General features: G+C 33.1%; 1 protein-coding gene across 1 annotated transcript in view; it reads left to right on the forward strand.

Annotated features, from left to right (window-relative positions):
* The first annotated feature begins 1,649 nt into the window (after positions 1-1,649).
* Positions 1,650-16,871, forward strand: part of sff (BRSK family serine/threonine-protein kinase sugar-free frosting) — a 118,381-nt gene continuing 103,159 nt past the window's right edge. Inside the window, exon 1 of the mRNA XM_081728514.1 lies at positions 1,650-2,220. Coding sequence (XP_081584640.1) covers positions 2,133-2,220 — 88 coding nt within the window. The 5' untranslated portion in view covers positions 1,650-2,132. The remainder of the gene's footprint in view (positions 2,221-16,871) is intronic.

Below are 16,871 nucleotides of genomic sequence, written 5' to 3' on the forward strand. Positions count from 1 at the left end.
ACACCATACTAAACGCCTGACTAGCGCAGGAAACATATATTAGTCGGACTCTTTAGTATGGTGCTAATCACGCGTCAGAACAACTCGGCATAAGGTCCATTATGTTTTGGGACCTGTTTTAGTCAGATCTTTTAATACGTCAGTGTTTAGGTTTGAAGGCTACTTTTCATTTCAGAAATCACTGGCGGTCTACTTATTTGTTTACTAGACTCTCACCGGAATCATGAAGCGGTAACAGTGATGGATGGAGACAGTATGTCACAGACCTCGATTGACACTTTGACCACCCCTGGTATATAGGATGTAGTATAATTAGTTTCGAAACTCTTCGCTTGCACTTTTACACTTGAGATTTACACATTTTTAACAAAAATTTTGCAACTAAACTTCCTAGCTCTAATTTATATACAAAACAAAAAGTGAATAAGAACAATCTAATTGGTGAAGTTTAGCACGGAACAAGATAGAATGGCAAATGTTTGTTCCTTCCTGTTTATTAAATCATAGAGTTAATAACCCTATGATTTAATAAACAGGAATTATCATCGCCCGCAGGATCGAAGATTTGCCATTGGATCTTGTTCTGTCCTTAGCTTCACCAATTAGATGATGATAATGATTATTATTACTATTATTATTATTATTATTATTATTATTATTGTTAATAATAATAATAATAATAATTTATAAGTAAGAAAACATTATCTTTGTCAGCTAGATTATTCATACTAATTCAGGTCAACCCAAGTGCTAACTATATTCAAAAATTCATATTGGACAGTTCAACTGTTTCCTCACTTTTGCTATTTCAGAATACAACTGAGAAATTATAATACTTCAATTTCTCCCTTTTCCCTTAAAAGCAGAAATTTTGAAAGCGCTGGGATACGGATCTGTTTTTTTTTAATGACAAGTTCACATATTGAATTTCATCTTGCTAACTTAATGCGCTTTTCAGATACTCTATCTTTGGCATAAATTTTGAACCTCCCCATTCCTTCTTAGAATTAGCACTTTAATGAAAATGACACTAAAACTACAGTATGAAAGTGACATGACAATATCTATATCTATCTATCTATCTATCTATCTATATCTATATCTATCTCTCTCTCTCTCTCTCTCTCTCTCTCTCTCTCTCTATATATATATATATATATATATATATATATATATATATATTGATGTAGTGTGTCATTGAAATAACACGCCGATTGGTACTGAAAATATTCAGAAGCTATAAAAAGTAATACGTAATAGCAATGTAATATTCGTTATCTATATAGATTTCTTGTATACTATAAAAAACATTTAAGAAATCATGGGTTGTTTTACAACTATTAAAATTGAATTTTGAACAAAACATCAACCGCTATGGTTCATTAGATTTTCATAGACTGACATGATGAATGCGAACACCCTACATACATACATACAGTATGTATGATTAAGTATGTGTTTCTGTTAAAGGTGATGGGGAAGCGAAAGACTTGTATTTTGGTGCTCCACAAACTGTTCTGTATTGGAGTACTCCCTCACGTAACACTTCCAGCGGCACACAAGACGTCGAGGACGCCACTAGCGATCGATACAGTGCCATCTGTAAACCCAATGCTGAAACTCGTTAGCTGGGCGTGGAGGTGCGTCTGGTTGTGTGTGTGAGAGCAAGTGGGGAAAACGCTAGCTGCCAAAGGCAGCGGGGTGATAGATTTTCAACGCTGATCATGACCACACGCGTCAGAAGCTGTGCGCGGCAGCAATATCAAGCACCTTGTCGATATCGTTTCAATGCTTAAGACAACAACAGTGTGTCAAGTGATTTGTTGAAAAACACAAAAAGAGAAATAAAGGCAAACAAAAAATGGATTTCGAAATATTACAATGGTATTGTTGTTTTCATTGTTGTGTTCAGCGAGCGTGTTACTCTTTCCAGCAGGACTACGAATTCACAGTGGAAGAAGGTCCATGGGTGAATGTGACGGTAAACCAAGCGCAGAATCGCGAAATCGTCCTGTTGCCCGTATGTTGAATTATCCAAGATGGCGGCCGCCAACATAGTGTTGGATTTGGTGAAGTGAGGGAACTGTGTGGTGTGAAATTCGAAGGGGGAAGGTTAATGTTGACCCTAAATCATGCAAAAGGAGAACAATCCTTCGTCGGATCATCAGCAATATGTTGGTCCTTACAGACTGGAAAAAACACTGGGCAAAGGCCAAACAGGTAATGAAAATTTCGGTACTTTTTTTTCTCCCTTTCTACACACACCTTTTCACTTCGATTGCACTGATACAATGTGACACGTAACATGTGATGCTACCGTCAATTATGAATTGTGTGACAGAAGAATTTATTATCGTGAAGAATATTTATTTATCCTCTGCGTAATTTTCATCTCTATTAGCTCTTGCTTCAAAGCAGACGACAATAAGTTACATACAAAATTCAGAAATGTGATTTCAGCTCCTTTAGTTAGACTTCACTGTGGAGCTCGGAGGTAAAGAGGGTTGCATAAGATTTCTATTTCATCTCTTTTTCTGTCGTTCGGATGTAAAATGCAGACGCTATTGACAGCTTCGTATCGCTCAAAAATTCTGTCGAAATTTCACATGTATACAAAGAGTCACATTTCTAACGAAGACAGAGTTTATTCTGAATGGGAATTGCGAAATCTGTCGTGAAATAAAATGGATCAATTCCCAGAAATTTATAAACATTTATATAAACAGATTTGTACTTTATTTTCGAAATTGTTGATGCTTCACATAAAAATTAAGTTTATCAATCAAATGAAAAGAAATTAAATATAATCCAACGATAAAAAAAATATTTGTAGCTGTTATACTATACCCATATAGACGTGTACAAAATTTCAAAAGAAAATCAAAACTCCTATGTACTTGTAGCTTAGATCACTCGATGTATGAAAGGATTCGAACAAATCAGGAACAGGTCAATTAAAATTGCTGATCCTTTGGTGAAAAAACACATAGAATTTCAAAAGTAAAATGAATTCGCAAGTACTTTCTTACTTTCCAATATATTTAAGTATTATCTACTCATGTAGACAAAATTAACTAAAGATTAGATGCAGAAAGTTTCCAGGAGAGAAAAATCTTTAAGTTAGTATCCTTCCGATCGAATATTTTGATTTGACTATGTACAAGGGTACAACGCGATTTTTCTAAACTGTTCCTTTTCATGTTTAAGAGGCTTTCAAAAGTAGCCCTTATATTGAATTATATATACGTAGAAAATGTAACCGCACAGACGGTAATTCCTCTATTAGTTATTCTCGTAATCATATTACCCAAGTGGTATAAGGAGGAGATCAGGATTCGATTTCCGAAAAGGGGGAGACCCGGAGCTCATGTGGTTCGGATTCCACATTAATCAGTAGGTTCACATCTCATTTAGCCTCTCTGCTGAACAGTACGTTAAACTCAAAATCAACTCTACTCAACCCAAGTGGTATAGTTTAGTATTGTCGTCAACAGCTGCTATAACATTACTGAAAAAGGTAGAAATATTCATTAATATGAAATATTGATTAATCTATTATGTGCATTTACAATACGCTTTTCCTTTGAAGTAAACTTCTAAAATGATGTTATTTCTCATATTAAAGATTAAGTTATAGAATAAAAGCAAGTATTCTAACTTTAGAGACCAAAAATGCATTTTTTTTCTTGTGTACTTGATGGTTTCAGAGAATGTAACGGTCAATATCCCTTCCCTTTCGTGTATGTTCCCTCTTCATGGCCATGTGGCTGACGAGCGTTCGATTAGTATCGGTGGGAGTGGGAGGTAGAAAGCCACTTACAAAAACCCAGATAGTGATTTGAATGTCACTTAAAATAGTAAGAGTTGTCTCATATAACTTTACTGCTACAAAGTATCGTTATATTTTAATGTATTAATCATTTTACGCTAGTTACAAATGGCCTTGCACTTCAATATACTGAAGCTTAACTTGCTCTCTTAAAAAACATTCATTCTAACGTTATAACGTTGTAAGTATTTAAGGATCTTGAGGATACACTCCCCGTTTCAAATCGATATATATATCTGCTGGCACAATACGATACACAACCTTCAAATGTAGGCGGCAATCCAGTAAGACAAGAAGGCAATATTCCCTAGTATTCAAGTCATCGTGAGCTGAGAAAACAAACTAACATATTTATTCATAATTAGTAGTTTTAATGTGGCAAATTACCTGCACGTTTTAACATCCAAAAGCGCAGGTAGCGACATTTATTAGGGTGGTCCACAGATTGAGACGTTCTCTGTTTACTATTATAATAGGAAAATAATCATAATGTTTAGGAATAACTGTATGATCTTACAATATTACTGAAACATGCACTAAAATGCAGCGAACAAAGCTCTATGTCTATTCTTCAGTTCTTTCTCTTCATTAAAGATCAATTTTAGGACCTTACCATCTCTTCTTGCCCAATTTACATTCACTATCTCAGTCACTTATTTTTTTAAAAAAAATAATAACCATTTCTAAGTTAGAACCAATTTCTTTGTGCTTGTCCTCAAAATGCATTCACATCAAGTATAAGTAAAAGTCATTAGTTGTTAATAAACTAATTCATGTATTACAGAACGTATCGGTTTCACAATGGAAACCATTCTTAACTGGAAAGTATGTGTGCTATATACATCTACAAACTACATCACGAAAAATGTAAATATAATAATTTTATCATGTCGTTTTAGTATTAATAAGCATCAACTCCAAACCAAAAGGATTTGGCGCTAGAATTAGAGTGCACAGAACGAATGATCAAAATAATTATATTTTGACTTTTGTTGTGTGGTCTGTTTTACCTGGTTTAGAAATATCCTACAGAAACTTAACCATATTGTAATATATGATTTAGATTTCCTTTTCAGAACTAGTATCTTTTATTTAGTCTCGATATTGTAATATTTCCCTCCAGCCATTTTAATATTCCACGTCATTCATGCCCTGTAATTTCCATTTACTTATACAAGCATGATTGACGTACTAAATATAATGTAATGTTTTTTCAGCTTGATAAACGAAATGAAGACCTTTTAGTAAAATATGAACATCTTGTATTCTATCAGTAAAGACAGTCCTTCCTTATCTTTAATCTGCAAAGTATTTTCAATGGATTTTTCCATACCTTATTGAATCGAATATTGCTGTCTTTAAAAACAAAAAATACTAAGAAAATTAACTATCTCTAACATAATCTACAGGATATTGTTGCTTCAATGAACGCATCCACAGAAACGTTATACAATTATAAGATGAAACTCTATTGGAACAGTTTTCTTCTACTAAAGCATGAACTAGATAAAATTATTCTTGATCACTATGGATGAGTTCGTGGCCTGTAGTGGTCTCACTTTGTTCTTAATCATCTTGGACTTCCACTTGCCACTTTGACTTTGACAAGAGCTCATTCATATAGCGTTACTGTTGACACGTCCTTGAAATTCTCAATCAATTAGCTATTACCAATGCGAGGTTTAAAATCGCGGAAATAATTTTATTATAAGACTTAAGGTTTTAATGTCACTTTGATTAACTATGATCTTTCTATGAGTATTCATTATTCTTTTACAATATGACCCAAAGATTCATTTTTTTTATATTCAGACTAGAGTTAATGCTTTGCTGGCTACGTTTGGCTTACATAACAAAATACACGTGTATTAATTAGAAGCATAAATTAAAGTATTAAGATTCTTAAAGAATCGGATAGATCAAGGAGGCCCGAGCTGTAATAATTTGATTCATTTTCGAGATTCTTTGTTGTAGTTTTATTTTCATAGTTGTCATATAGGTTAAAGCAAATAAAGAAAAATTAATCAGTGTGAATTAATGACAAACAACCAACCATGTCCTGGGCAGGATTCCAACCCACACGATTGACACTTTTTCTGTTCGTAAATCTAGTGCCTCGAACTATCCCAACCAAATTTTGAAATCACGTCTACATCCAGAACTAGTTAATTCTGGAAGTTGACAATAGGCTTACGGTATGTATTATCCATACAGTTCCTCGTAATAGTAGTTGGTAAGAAATACAGTATTTATAGACTGTTATATGTCCAGGTGTAAAAGTGTGGGGAACGCGGGGAGACGTCATCCTCCCACTTCCAGAAACTATCTGTACCGTCACCCACTTTCTAAAAAAAAAAATACAATGAGCAGAGATAGGCATGACGTTTTGCGTCCCCCTACCTTCCCAGATCCACGTGTGTGTGTGTGTGTGTGTGTGTGTGTGTGTGTGTGTGTGTGTGTGTGTGTGTGTGTGTGTGTACTTATGTAAAACAATCTATACAGCAATTACTGTATAGACTGTAACGCAATCTATAATAACTTCCAGTATCAACGTATCTTGTCTTTTCCTCGTTGGCATATATTTACAGTACAAAATTGCCCCAAATGAATATCTGTAGCACATATACCTCAATATAAATATTTCAATAAATATTATGATTATTATATAAATTAATGCGTCTTGGGAATCGAAAATATTCTATAAACCGACCGCACTATATGTTTGCAATTACAATGTTATTCATACTTAAAGGAAATTGAATATTAACCTATTAACCTTAAAGTTTATTTTAAACTCAGACAATATGTGGTGAAATCTGGTTATGTCACACAAAGAACTTCAAAAGATAGCCTAACATTAAGAAGTACGAAGATGATAAATCTTATTTGTATTTAATATAAGTAAGGGTAGTACTCTTGTATTCAATATATTTTCCTATTCAGAGAATGAGGAATTATATAAGCACATTCACTAACAAACAATGATTCTTTTAAATTGCAAGACTGGTAGGTACTCATTTGTCTATTTTAAATTATTGAAAATTAAAATTGTTTAGTCATTTTCTGTCCATGGATTATCTCGAAGTTCTCCGGTTTCCTTTCAAATTCACATCATTTTTTTATAATTATTTATTTTCATTAATCATCTGCCTCTTTTAGCATACAGAGCATTATGTGGGACCTACAACTGAAATATTTCATTTCATTTTAGTTATTTTCTAGTATTATGTTTGAATTAACTTATGTCTATTTGGCAAAACGAGATCATATATACTTATACCTAACAACTTACAAGTTACATATGATACACTCTACCTCTTATCTATAATAATAATTTTAACTGAAAATTGGAGCTGTGATAATATACGTATAATTCTGCAATGTTGTAATAGTTGAAACAGGTGCTTCCTTCTAATGACATATAGCCCATTCAGTGCACAATCGAATCAAGTCCACTATTGATCATTTAGACATACCTAAGTTTATTTCTTAAGATCTCTATTTGAAGTACCTTGCAAAGCTTAAAATATTCATATCCATCTGTTGTAAATACCTCTTATGAGATCAAAAATGTATAAATTTTCCATATAATTGAACGTTTCGTTCAAACTTTATTTTTACCACAACTTGGGTAATGTGACTTGATTCCCTTGTGCTCTAAATGCGTCATATCATCCCCCTTCCTCCAATAAAACCAGTCTCACGTTTAAACTCATTCAATGAATCTGATCCCCAATAACTCTTAGGACATTGATTAGAACTCGTGTATTTACACTTTTATGTATTTGTTCCTAATTAGTCTAAATATTTTACAAAATCTTATCTCGACCAACTATAACGCTCCAGTGAAGCATTTTGCGGCATATCATCATGGCCCCTTCTTATGGGTATCTCTGCCATAAAATAATCGATTTATTCAAACGGTTTGGTTTCACCTTCAATAATATAACTATATATATATATATATATATATATATATATATATATATATATATATATATATGTGTGTGTGTGTGTGTGTGTGTGTGTGTGTTTGAAGTTACTGCATATATTGAACCAATATTTCCCTTTTTCTTTTAAATGTATCTAAACAATTCTGCATGTTATATAGTTATCTATCAAACTAATTTATTAAGTTACTTCTTTCGATAATTTAAGCAGAATTTTCCCTAACATACATATATACAAAAGCCGAGAAGGCCATTTAAAAAAGTAAATTGATTTTGATTATCAAATTAGACATTTTTAATTTATTACAGACCAAAAATGAAGCACAATATTTCAGTAAATTAAAATAAATCTGATATTTAATATTAATTGTTAACATTTAGTAATATATCCGCTTGCTATAAAACAATTTAGTCAGTTTCATTGAATTAGGTTCCTTTTAAATTTTTCTTATATTTCTATTTCAACGCAACATCTTCATTTTCACGCTACAAAATAAACGTGAACTGTTGTGGAAACAAAGATTGTACTCCTGTGCTTCACTATTACTTTTACTTGGACCTGAAAAATTGCCTTTTAATAATTAGTTTTAGGTCAAATATTTTTCTATTTCCACTTCCGATCAAGAATCTAAATTGTCCGTACTGACTAGTGTTAGTTATTGGAAATTGATCATTGGCCTTTTACTCATCACTTAGACCAACATCTCCTTAGGAAAACACAGTTTGCCACTTTGACAAATATCGATCGTCTACCCTTGTCGCTTGTTTTGATTACAGACAACAGCTGAGAGTATATTGCTGGTTACTATCCCCTGTTATTCTGTCTGCTCCTATTGATCAAGTCTATGACTTAAGAAGCTCCACAGTCTATCCTCTGAAAGGAACAACATATCTCCATTGAATCCTGTTTTGTGCCAAGGAAATATTGTCATCAAATGATGTTGGTATCTCTCTAAGATATTCATTTACTCATCTTCCGTTCTTCGTTCTGGTTTATCCAAAAGTTTATTTCTTAAACCCTTTTAGGATCTTGGTTTTTTGGGGTATTTTTTAGACTTTCAGTCAAGCAGCTACTGCATCGTCACTATTTATCCTAGGATCATGGTTCATACCTCATTCTCTTAAGAATAAAGCAGGCCTTCAAATGGTACCACATACATGCCCATACCTTATATCAGAAGAGGGAAAAAGTGAAGTCAAAGGGAAAATTCCGGGGGGGGGTATTTTTTTCACACTTTGCGCCCCTCTGGAACGGCCCTGTGCGGACGTAGAGATCTCAAAAATCCGATAAATACTACTCTGTAGACTGAATGTGTGTGCCAAATTTCAAGCTTCTATCTTGAATAGTAAGGGCGGGAGAAATTTCATCAAGAATCTCCACAATGCCCCAGATTACCGCAAAAGACCCTGATCTCAGGAAAAAAATTTCCTGAGACATCCCATCCCTATTTACCCCAGGATTATAATTCGCCAATCATTCTCTTCAGAATAGAACTACCTTTCAGACGGTACTACTCACTTGTCTCCATCCTGTAACTGAGGCGGGAAAATCCCGAAAAAAGGAATTATTTTGGTTAAAATATCCCTTTTTTAAAACTTTTTGCCCTTCTGGACCCCCCTGTTTTAACGCAGAGATCTGAAAAAATCTAGTAAATACTACTCAGTAGACTGAATGTTTGTGCAAAATTTCAATCTTCTAGTGCAAAAATAAGCCCGCCAAAAAATAATGAACATGGGCCTAATAAAAAAAATATATTGTTTAAAGTTATGACGTCATCACCTCCTATGTCTCGACGCAGGAAGGTGTGAAACCATTCATAACGTGTTCTACAATGCCTCTGGACTTGAAAAAGAAACAAAAAGAAAACGGACGAAAAAGCTCAAATAGGAGAGTTATAACGCAATGTACCATGAAACACCCGTATGGTACAAATTGTACCATAAGATCCTAGAAGGGAAAAGGTTTCCCAACTATAACTCCATAAGTTATTTCCATGCAAGTGACGTGTCTTGTCCATCTTAGACGTCTTACTGCTATCTGTATAACATTTGGCAATCATAGTGCTGAGAAGCATAACTATTTAAATATGTATTTCTTACGCTAAGAAGACATAACTAATCGCAATCTACAAACAATTTAACAAGTAATCAAATTTTCTCTTGTCTACTTAAAATGTACATCATTTCTAAACGTTTTTCTTCCAATGTTCTCCTCTCTCACAAAAATTAAAACTTTGAATGGCTCTATCTATCGGGGGTCTCTTGAATATTTGAGACCTCAGTCCTTCTGTCACCTTTTTCTGGATTCTTCCATTTGATTTCTCTACACACATTGATAGCTGACCTTTCTATTCCAAGTCCACTAGAGTCAGCTGCCCTTCAACTTTTGTCCACTCTTCTATCAAAATTACTAGATAAACCTATAGTGATTGACTTATCCATTTTAGACTTCTTCAACCATCTATCGTTGTTAAGTTTTTACGATACGATGCTTGATTATGCTTTTGCTATTTTTAACAGAACCTTTAGCCATTACTTTAAACACATTGTTAACACTGACTCGAGTAAGCGAATTATTTTTGTTTCATATTAATCGCAATGATAAAATGTTTCACACTGGGTTTAATTTAACGTTCTTTTCCCGTCAATATTCTACCCTTCTTTTTCCTACTTCGTTTTAATTTGTTCTACTGTATCTAAGATATTATTTTCATTAGTAGGAAATTTATAAACGACTCTTTTTCACTGTTGTGGATTTCAATGAGTACAATCAATTTAAAAACGATAAATTGACACTTTCGAAAATCTCAGTTTGATCTCTGTCCACTTCGTAGAATACGAGGAAAAGCAATTCAAACCTAGATAAGGGCTTACATCTCATTTCTTGTTTGTTTTGAATGTGATAAAATGCAATTTAAGATATATACAAGTATATTCAGAACCGTATTGAGTTGTTATGTGTGTTGTACTCCAATGAGTGTTTAACATTCTGCCGACGTTTTTCTCATCACTTAATAACAAAAATCTTTTTGTTAAATTTCATTAGCATCAGAACCGTAATCAGATTACTAAGACAAGAAGGTGAGATCATTTGGAGGTGGTCAAACTTAAGTTCATCTTACGTTTATAAATAAATATGAAAAATATCTGAAAGTTTCAGGGAGGCTGAAAGTGATCGCAAGGGGGTTCAGATCCCCTGGCCACCCCATAACTACCCCATAGCACGAAAAGCCGCCATGTTTTCTAGTTTTAAATTCTAGTATTAAAATATATCTAGAATCGTACTGGAAAGTCCATTAGCTCTCTATATCTAGGTATCGTGAAACTTATCCTTAAGAGAATCCTACTATACTTTATTTCCTGTCTGGGTAGGTTTTCATTTATTAAAGGCATGTAAAACATATGTTCTGTCAGAGCATATGCATATTTAGATCTCCTAAAGTTCTAAAGTTGATAGTACACAATGGAATAAAACTTGGTGAGAGCTTTAAAGATGATAGAAGTGATAGATGATCCAAGTAAATCTGAAGAAGATCTTGAACAAGGCCCTTGTATTGACTTCAAAGACATTGCACACGAAGTATTGAAAGGTTCTTTTCCAATTCTTGCAAATGATAGTAGACTTGCTTCCTACTTTGAATAAACAAGAACATAATTCTTATATACATAGTATACAATTAACTGATAATCCTATGAGTTTTCAATTTTGGTTGAATATTATAAATGTTATAGGAACTGGATTAAACATGACATAAAAGGAATGCTTCCTGTAAAGTAGTGCAAGTAATTTCTCTCTAAGCTCATCAAGTAGCGTTTTTCTGCTTTTTCTTGATCTTGATCGGTGATTGAGAATTCTGGAATAAAATTACTTTGAACAAAAGTGAAACATGGTTTGAACAAAACTCTTACATTTCGTTGTTTCCAAGACAAAAGTAAAGCTTTTCATTTTAATTCAGTAGTCTTGTTCAAGATTTACTTCGTCGCGTACGGACAGATTACATTATAAGTCAAAGTACAATAATTTCAGATCACTACAGCTCATGATGGCTATGTTGGCCTGATGGTGTGTTTGTTGATAATATGTAGTGAAATGTAATATTTCTCGCCTTTTAGATAGGAGTTTGCTACCTCTAGAATTCGCAATCGTTTGGTCACACGAGAACATAATTTCTGTATTACCTGTTGTAGCTTGTAATCTTTATTTGGGTAAGGTTAGATTTTCGGTCTAGTTGTGCATTTTTCTCCCTGAATATCCAATAACCAATTCAGTGCTAAGCAAATGTGTGCGATACTGTATACTGTTCTTATTCATGTTTTGTAGAATAAAGAATTAGAATGATGCTATAACTAGGTGACTGATGTTACGTCAACAGTTCATAAACTTTATTTATTTACTTATACACTTTTATATTAGTATTCAGCATAAACACTAAGTATACATAAAAGACAATACGGATGTTCTATTAATTCTCCTGAGAAAATGACAAAATAATGTTATTGTTCTAACGTTCCCCATTTCTTTCTTACTTTACCAACTTACGCATAGCAAACTAGATGCTTCGTTATATATATTAACGTGTTCAGGGCCGCGGTGGCTCAGTGGTAGCGCGTTCACCTCTTGTGTATGGGGTCCTTGGTTCGATCCCAGCTCGCGCCAAGTGAGCTTTGTGATAGACAAACACCAAGTGCTTGGATCTTCTCGGGGTTCTCCCGTTTCCTCCCACTTTCTCCATTCCATCATTTCATTCATTTCTCATCATCATCGTCTCCGTTAGCCTAGACGGAATAACCGTGAAACGTAAAACTTAAAGATTTTTATTTCATTTTCCAAAGTGTCCAATATAATAATAGGGAAATAGGGTCTTTACTGCTTTTAGTATCTTTTTTTAATAGCTATGCTTTAAGTTTTGTGTAGCGTAACGTTGAAGCTTTCTGTGCTTATTTGAATGTCAATTAACGAATATTGTTTTGAGTTTAGAAGTCTAACGAAGAAAAGACTTTCCAACATGACATTTAATAGCTTAAACATTATTTATTATACGAAGGATTCTCAAGCCAGAGTAAACTTTAAAATCTGAAACGAAATCTTAAATTTAAAGTCTCATGTCATAGCTCGTAGGCTAAAGGGGATGGGTTATAAGTAAGATCAAGATTTGCATCAAAGTGGTTATTACGAATGCATTGCTGAAATCCAAGCAAAAACCATTCAATATAAATATCATTTTAGAATAAGTTTGATTAAAAACATTAGTTTCTATATATTTAGACCATTTTTGTATATTTAGATTTTTCGAAGAAAAAAAAACAAAGAAAGAAAGGAAATAATAACCTCCATTCTTCAAATAACTTCATCAAGTATGTGAAATGTGATATTGTATTTTCACCTCAATTTCATTTACGTGATTGTATTCAAATTTGATGGAGATTGTTTTCAGTTACCAAAACATCCAGCAGTGCCTACGCCTATCCTCACATCTATTTACCAACTTCCCTGCGAACTTTGCTCAAGTACGGATATGCGGTTAGGCTAAAGGAGACGATGATGATGAGAAATTAATGAAATGGTGGAATAAAGAAAGTAGGAAGAAACGGGAGAATCCCAAGAAAACCCACGCACATGATGTATGTCCGCCACAAAGCTCACTTGACGCGAACTGGAATCGAACTAGGGACCCCATGCACCAAAGGTGAACGCTCTACTAATGAGCCACCGCAGCCCAAATCACTTTTTTAGTTAGCATCCCAGTTTGAAAGTGAAAGTTAAACCTTCAACTATTCTTAGATATTGACAAAAGCTTCAAGGTGACTCACTTTCCATAAGGGCTTTATCAGATTTCTTACTTCTATTGGACCTCAGTCTTTGATATGCAAGCTTTAAGAAATATATTTTAATGCCCTCTTGTGACGTAATGTGAAATAGATGGATCATTTTCTTATAAATTGTCTCAAAATGGCTGGAGATATATCTAGAGAATCTATTAGATGTGTTCGATTCCCAGTGAGAGCTCATGTAATTCGTCCCACGTTAAATGAAAATAGATCTATTGAAAGAGCTCTGGATTGTATACAAAGTGTTATAAATTAAAGTATTGTAAAATAATAGAAACATTGCAAATGTAAATTTATGTACACTACTAGTAAATTGAATTAAATTTGTATTTAACATCCCTCTCAGCAGCGAGGCTACATGAGACGTGAAGCTACAGATTAATGGTAAAATAGAAGCTCAAACACTGGTCCTAAAAGAAGAAAAATGCAAGCGTCTATTATACATGAGTCTCCGATAGTACATACCTCTTATCATGTAGCTCTAGAAAGTTAGACATGAGTAAATTAAAATATGGTACTTATTAAAATTGCTTGCTAACTATATCAATTCTAAGAAGTATTCTAGAAATATCACAAAGTATTAGGTTACTTTACATCAGAGAAATATTGCTAAACATGTTCTGTTTTATTTTTATATATAAATTCAATTATTACAATGCTAATAAAACTTTAAAATATTCCAAGGTCACTGAACGCTTATTTCAAACATTTACTTAAGAAGAAAACCTTGAGCATATTAGATCAATATTACACTTTGAATTTTAATATTTGACTCGCAAATTTAAATGGGAAAATTGTTAATTTCTCTAAATGTTGTGGTCAATGATACGTAATATTTGAAAACAAATTAATATATTGATGCATAGGTTAAAATGCATTAATATACACTTTATAATTAGAAATATATCATGTAACGCTCTTCATTGTATTTCTGCTAGTTGAGAGTAGAAAACCTTAAATTTACTTATTCATGAATTTAAGCTTTCAATTTAGATGCATTTTAGTGCTTTTTTGTACTATTTTGACTATATCGATATGTAAGTAGAGTCAATGATAACATTAAAAACACTTCATAGAAAAGTGTATCATTTGATGCACATCGGTGCTCCAAATCTGCATATATTTGATGCACTTTGTAGAAGAAATGGTCTGATATACGATTGATAACATGTGTACAATCACTTGTATATCTGTAGAAAATCAAGATTTTTCTTAAAGTTACGTGGTAAGTGATACACTTATTATGAATATATAATTCGCACTTGATAAGTTTCCTTCCTCAGTAACTTTACATGTAGTCACTTGTGAAAAAAAAATATAAAACACAAATGAATTGGTTGCATGTATCCAAAACGAAAACAGCATCACTTCGTTTTATGAAAATTATCAAACTGGCATAACTCATGAAACATTTCATATTTAAAGGCACGAAAAAAATTGAAATATTTAATCTAGTTAGAAAATAAAATTGATTCTTATAAAACCGAGCATAATTAATACAAGAATGTGTTTTAATCAAGGTCATGGGTATGGAATGAAATATTGGAAGTGAGAAATTTTATGTAAGTTGAAAAACAAATGTTACTTGGACTATATGAAGGTAATCACCCCTCCATTTTTATTAAGAAACACGTCAACACAATTATTATTAAAAATTCGTCCACAAGTTGGCAAAAAACATTATTAATTAAAAAGTTTGATTTACCAAAAGTCCTACATTTAGTTATCCTGTCTGTCCGTGTGATATGTGTATGTGTGTGTGTGTTCGTCCGGGAAACGAAATATTCCAAGAACTACTTAATGGATCACAATCAACTTAAGCCAAAATGTAAAGAGTCAAATGTTAGAAAATGAGTTCTTTGATGGAGGTAATATTCAAACAGTAAGTGGTAACATCAACCATTTCTGGTTTTAACCTTGTTTATTATAGAGAAAAAGCACTAACAGATAGCGAGAAGTGATTTCATGCAATCAATTAAGGGCCCCAAAAATACATTTCGTTTCAATCTTTATTTCTCTACTAAAAGCAAAAGCAAAATGAAATGAAATTTTACGTTCCACAATTATGCCAACTAGGCTAAAGATGATGGTGAGGATGAGAATGAATGAAATGGTGGAATGAAGAAAGTGGGAGGAAACGGGATAACCCGGGGAAAACCCACGCACACAGTATTTCTTCACCACAAAGTTCACTTGGCGCGAGTTGGAATCGAACCAGGGACCACTGAGCCACCGCGGCCCCTCTTGACAGAAATATAATACAACTTCTGGTTTCAATATTGATCTCTATGGAGCACGAACGATAAGAAATAGCAAGAAACTATATTTTTTAAATCAATTTAGCATCCTAAGAATATATACCACCTTCTCTATTAACCCTCCATTCAAACCAGAAGTGGTAAAAAAATCTACCACTTCCTCTTTTAATGTTAATCGCTATAGAATCAAAACGATACACTATAGCGAGAAGTGGATTTCTGTAGTCAATTAAGCGTCCTAAAAATGTATGCTACTTCGATTCTAATATCTCTACTAAAACCGGAAATTGTTTAAATGTATTACCATTTCCGGTTTCAATGTTAATTGAGAAAATATCAAGCCATGCAAACCAAACTCCCTCATGCTGTGTTCACGTAAAACAACTACTTGCTTATTATTAGTGTTTATTATTAATTTCACTACTTTGTTCCTAAAACATTGGTTATTGTAAATGTATTTTTTTAAAATTTAATATTGGAGCAATATCATATGTCTGTTCTTATATCTGGCATATATTGAAAATTCATTTGTTACTTTAACTTAAAGTTGCTACACTAGGTAATTTGTAGTGGTCTCTGATCATATATTTAGTCAGAATGTCCACCTTCTAGTTTCGAACCCGCCACATATTACAATTAAGTCACATATTTTAACTTAATTTAAGGTCGTCCTCTCCACTGGTTTAATGGCTAGCACGCTTAATCTTTGGTGTACGTGGCCCTCTGTTTAATTCGCGGTGGGAGAACATTAAATACATTACAGTGGTTCGGATTCCACTTTTAACTGTTGGTACATATCTCGTATGGACTCGGTTCTGAAAAGAGACAACATTTCAACAAACAAAGAATTTTATGTCTTAAAATAAGACTTATTATAAGATGATTCATTTTAAGTCATTAAATACCATTCAGAGTCAAAACTTTTTCTTCCAAGTTTTGTTTTGTAAAAAAAAAAATGTGTATTAATAAGTATTTAAGTTCAACTTCTATAGATTTAAAAAAAAT

This window comes from Thermobia domestica, chromosome 10 (genome assembly GCF_964235325.1).
Source record: "Thermobia domestica chromosome 10, izTheDome1.hap1.1, whole genome shotgun sequence".
NCBI classification, from domain to species: Eukaryota; Metazoa; Arthropoda; class Insecta; order Zygentoma; family Lepismatidae; genus Thermobia; species Thermobia domestica.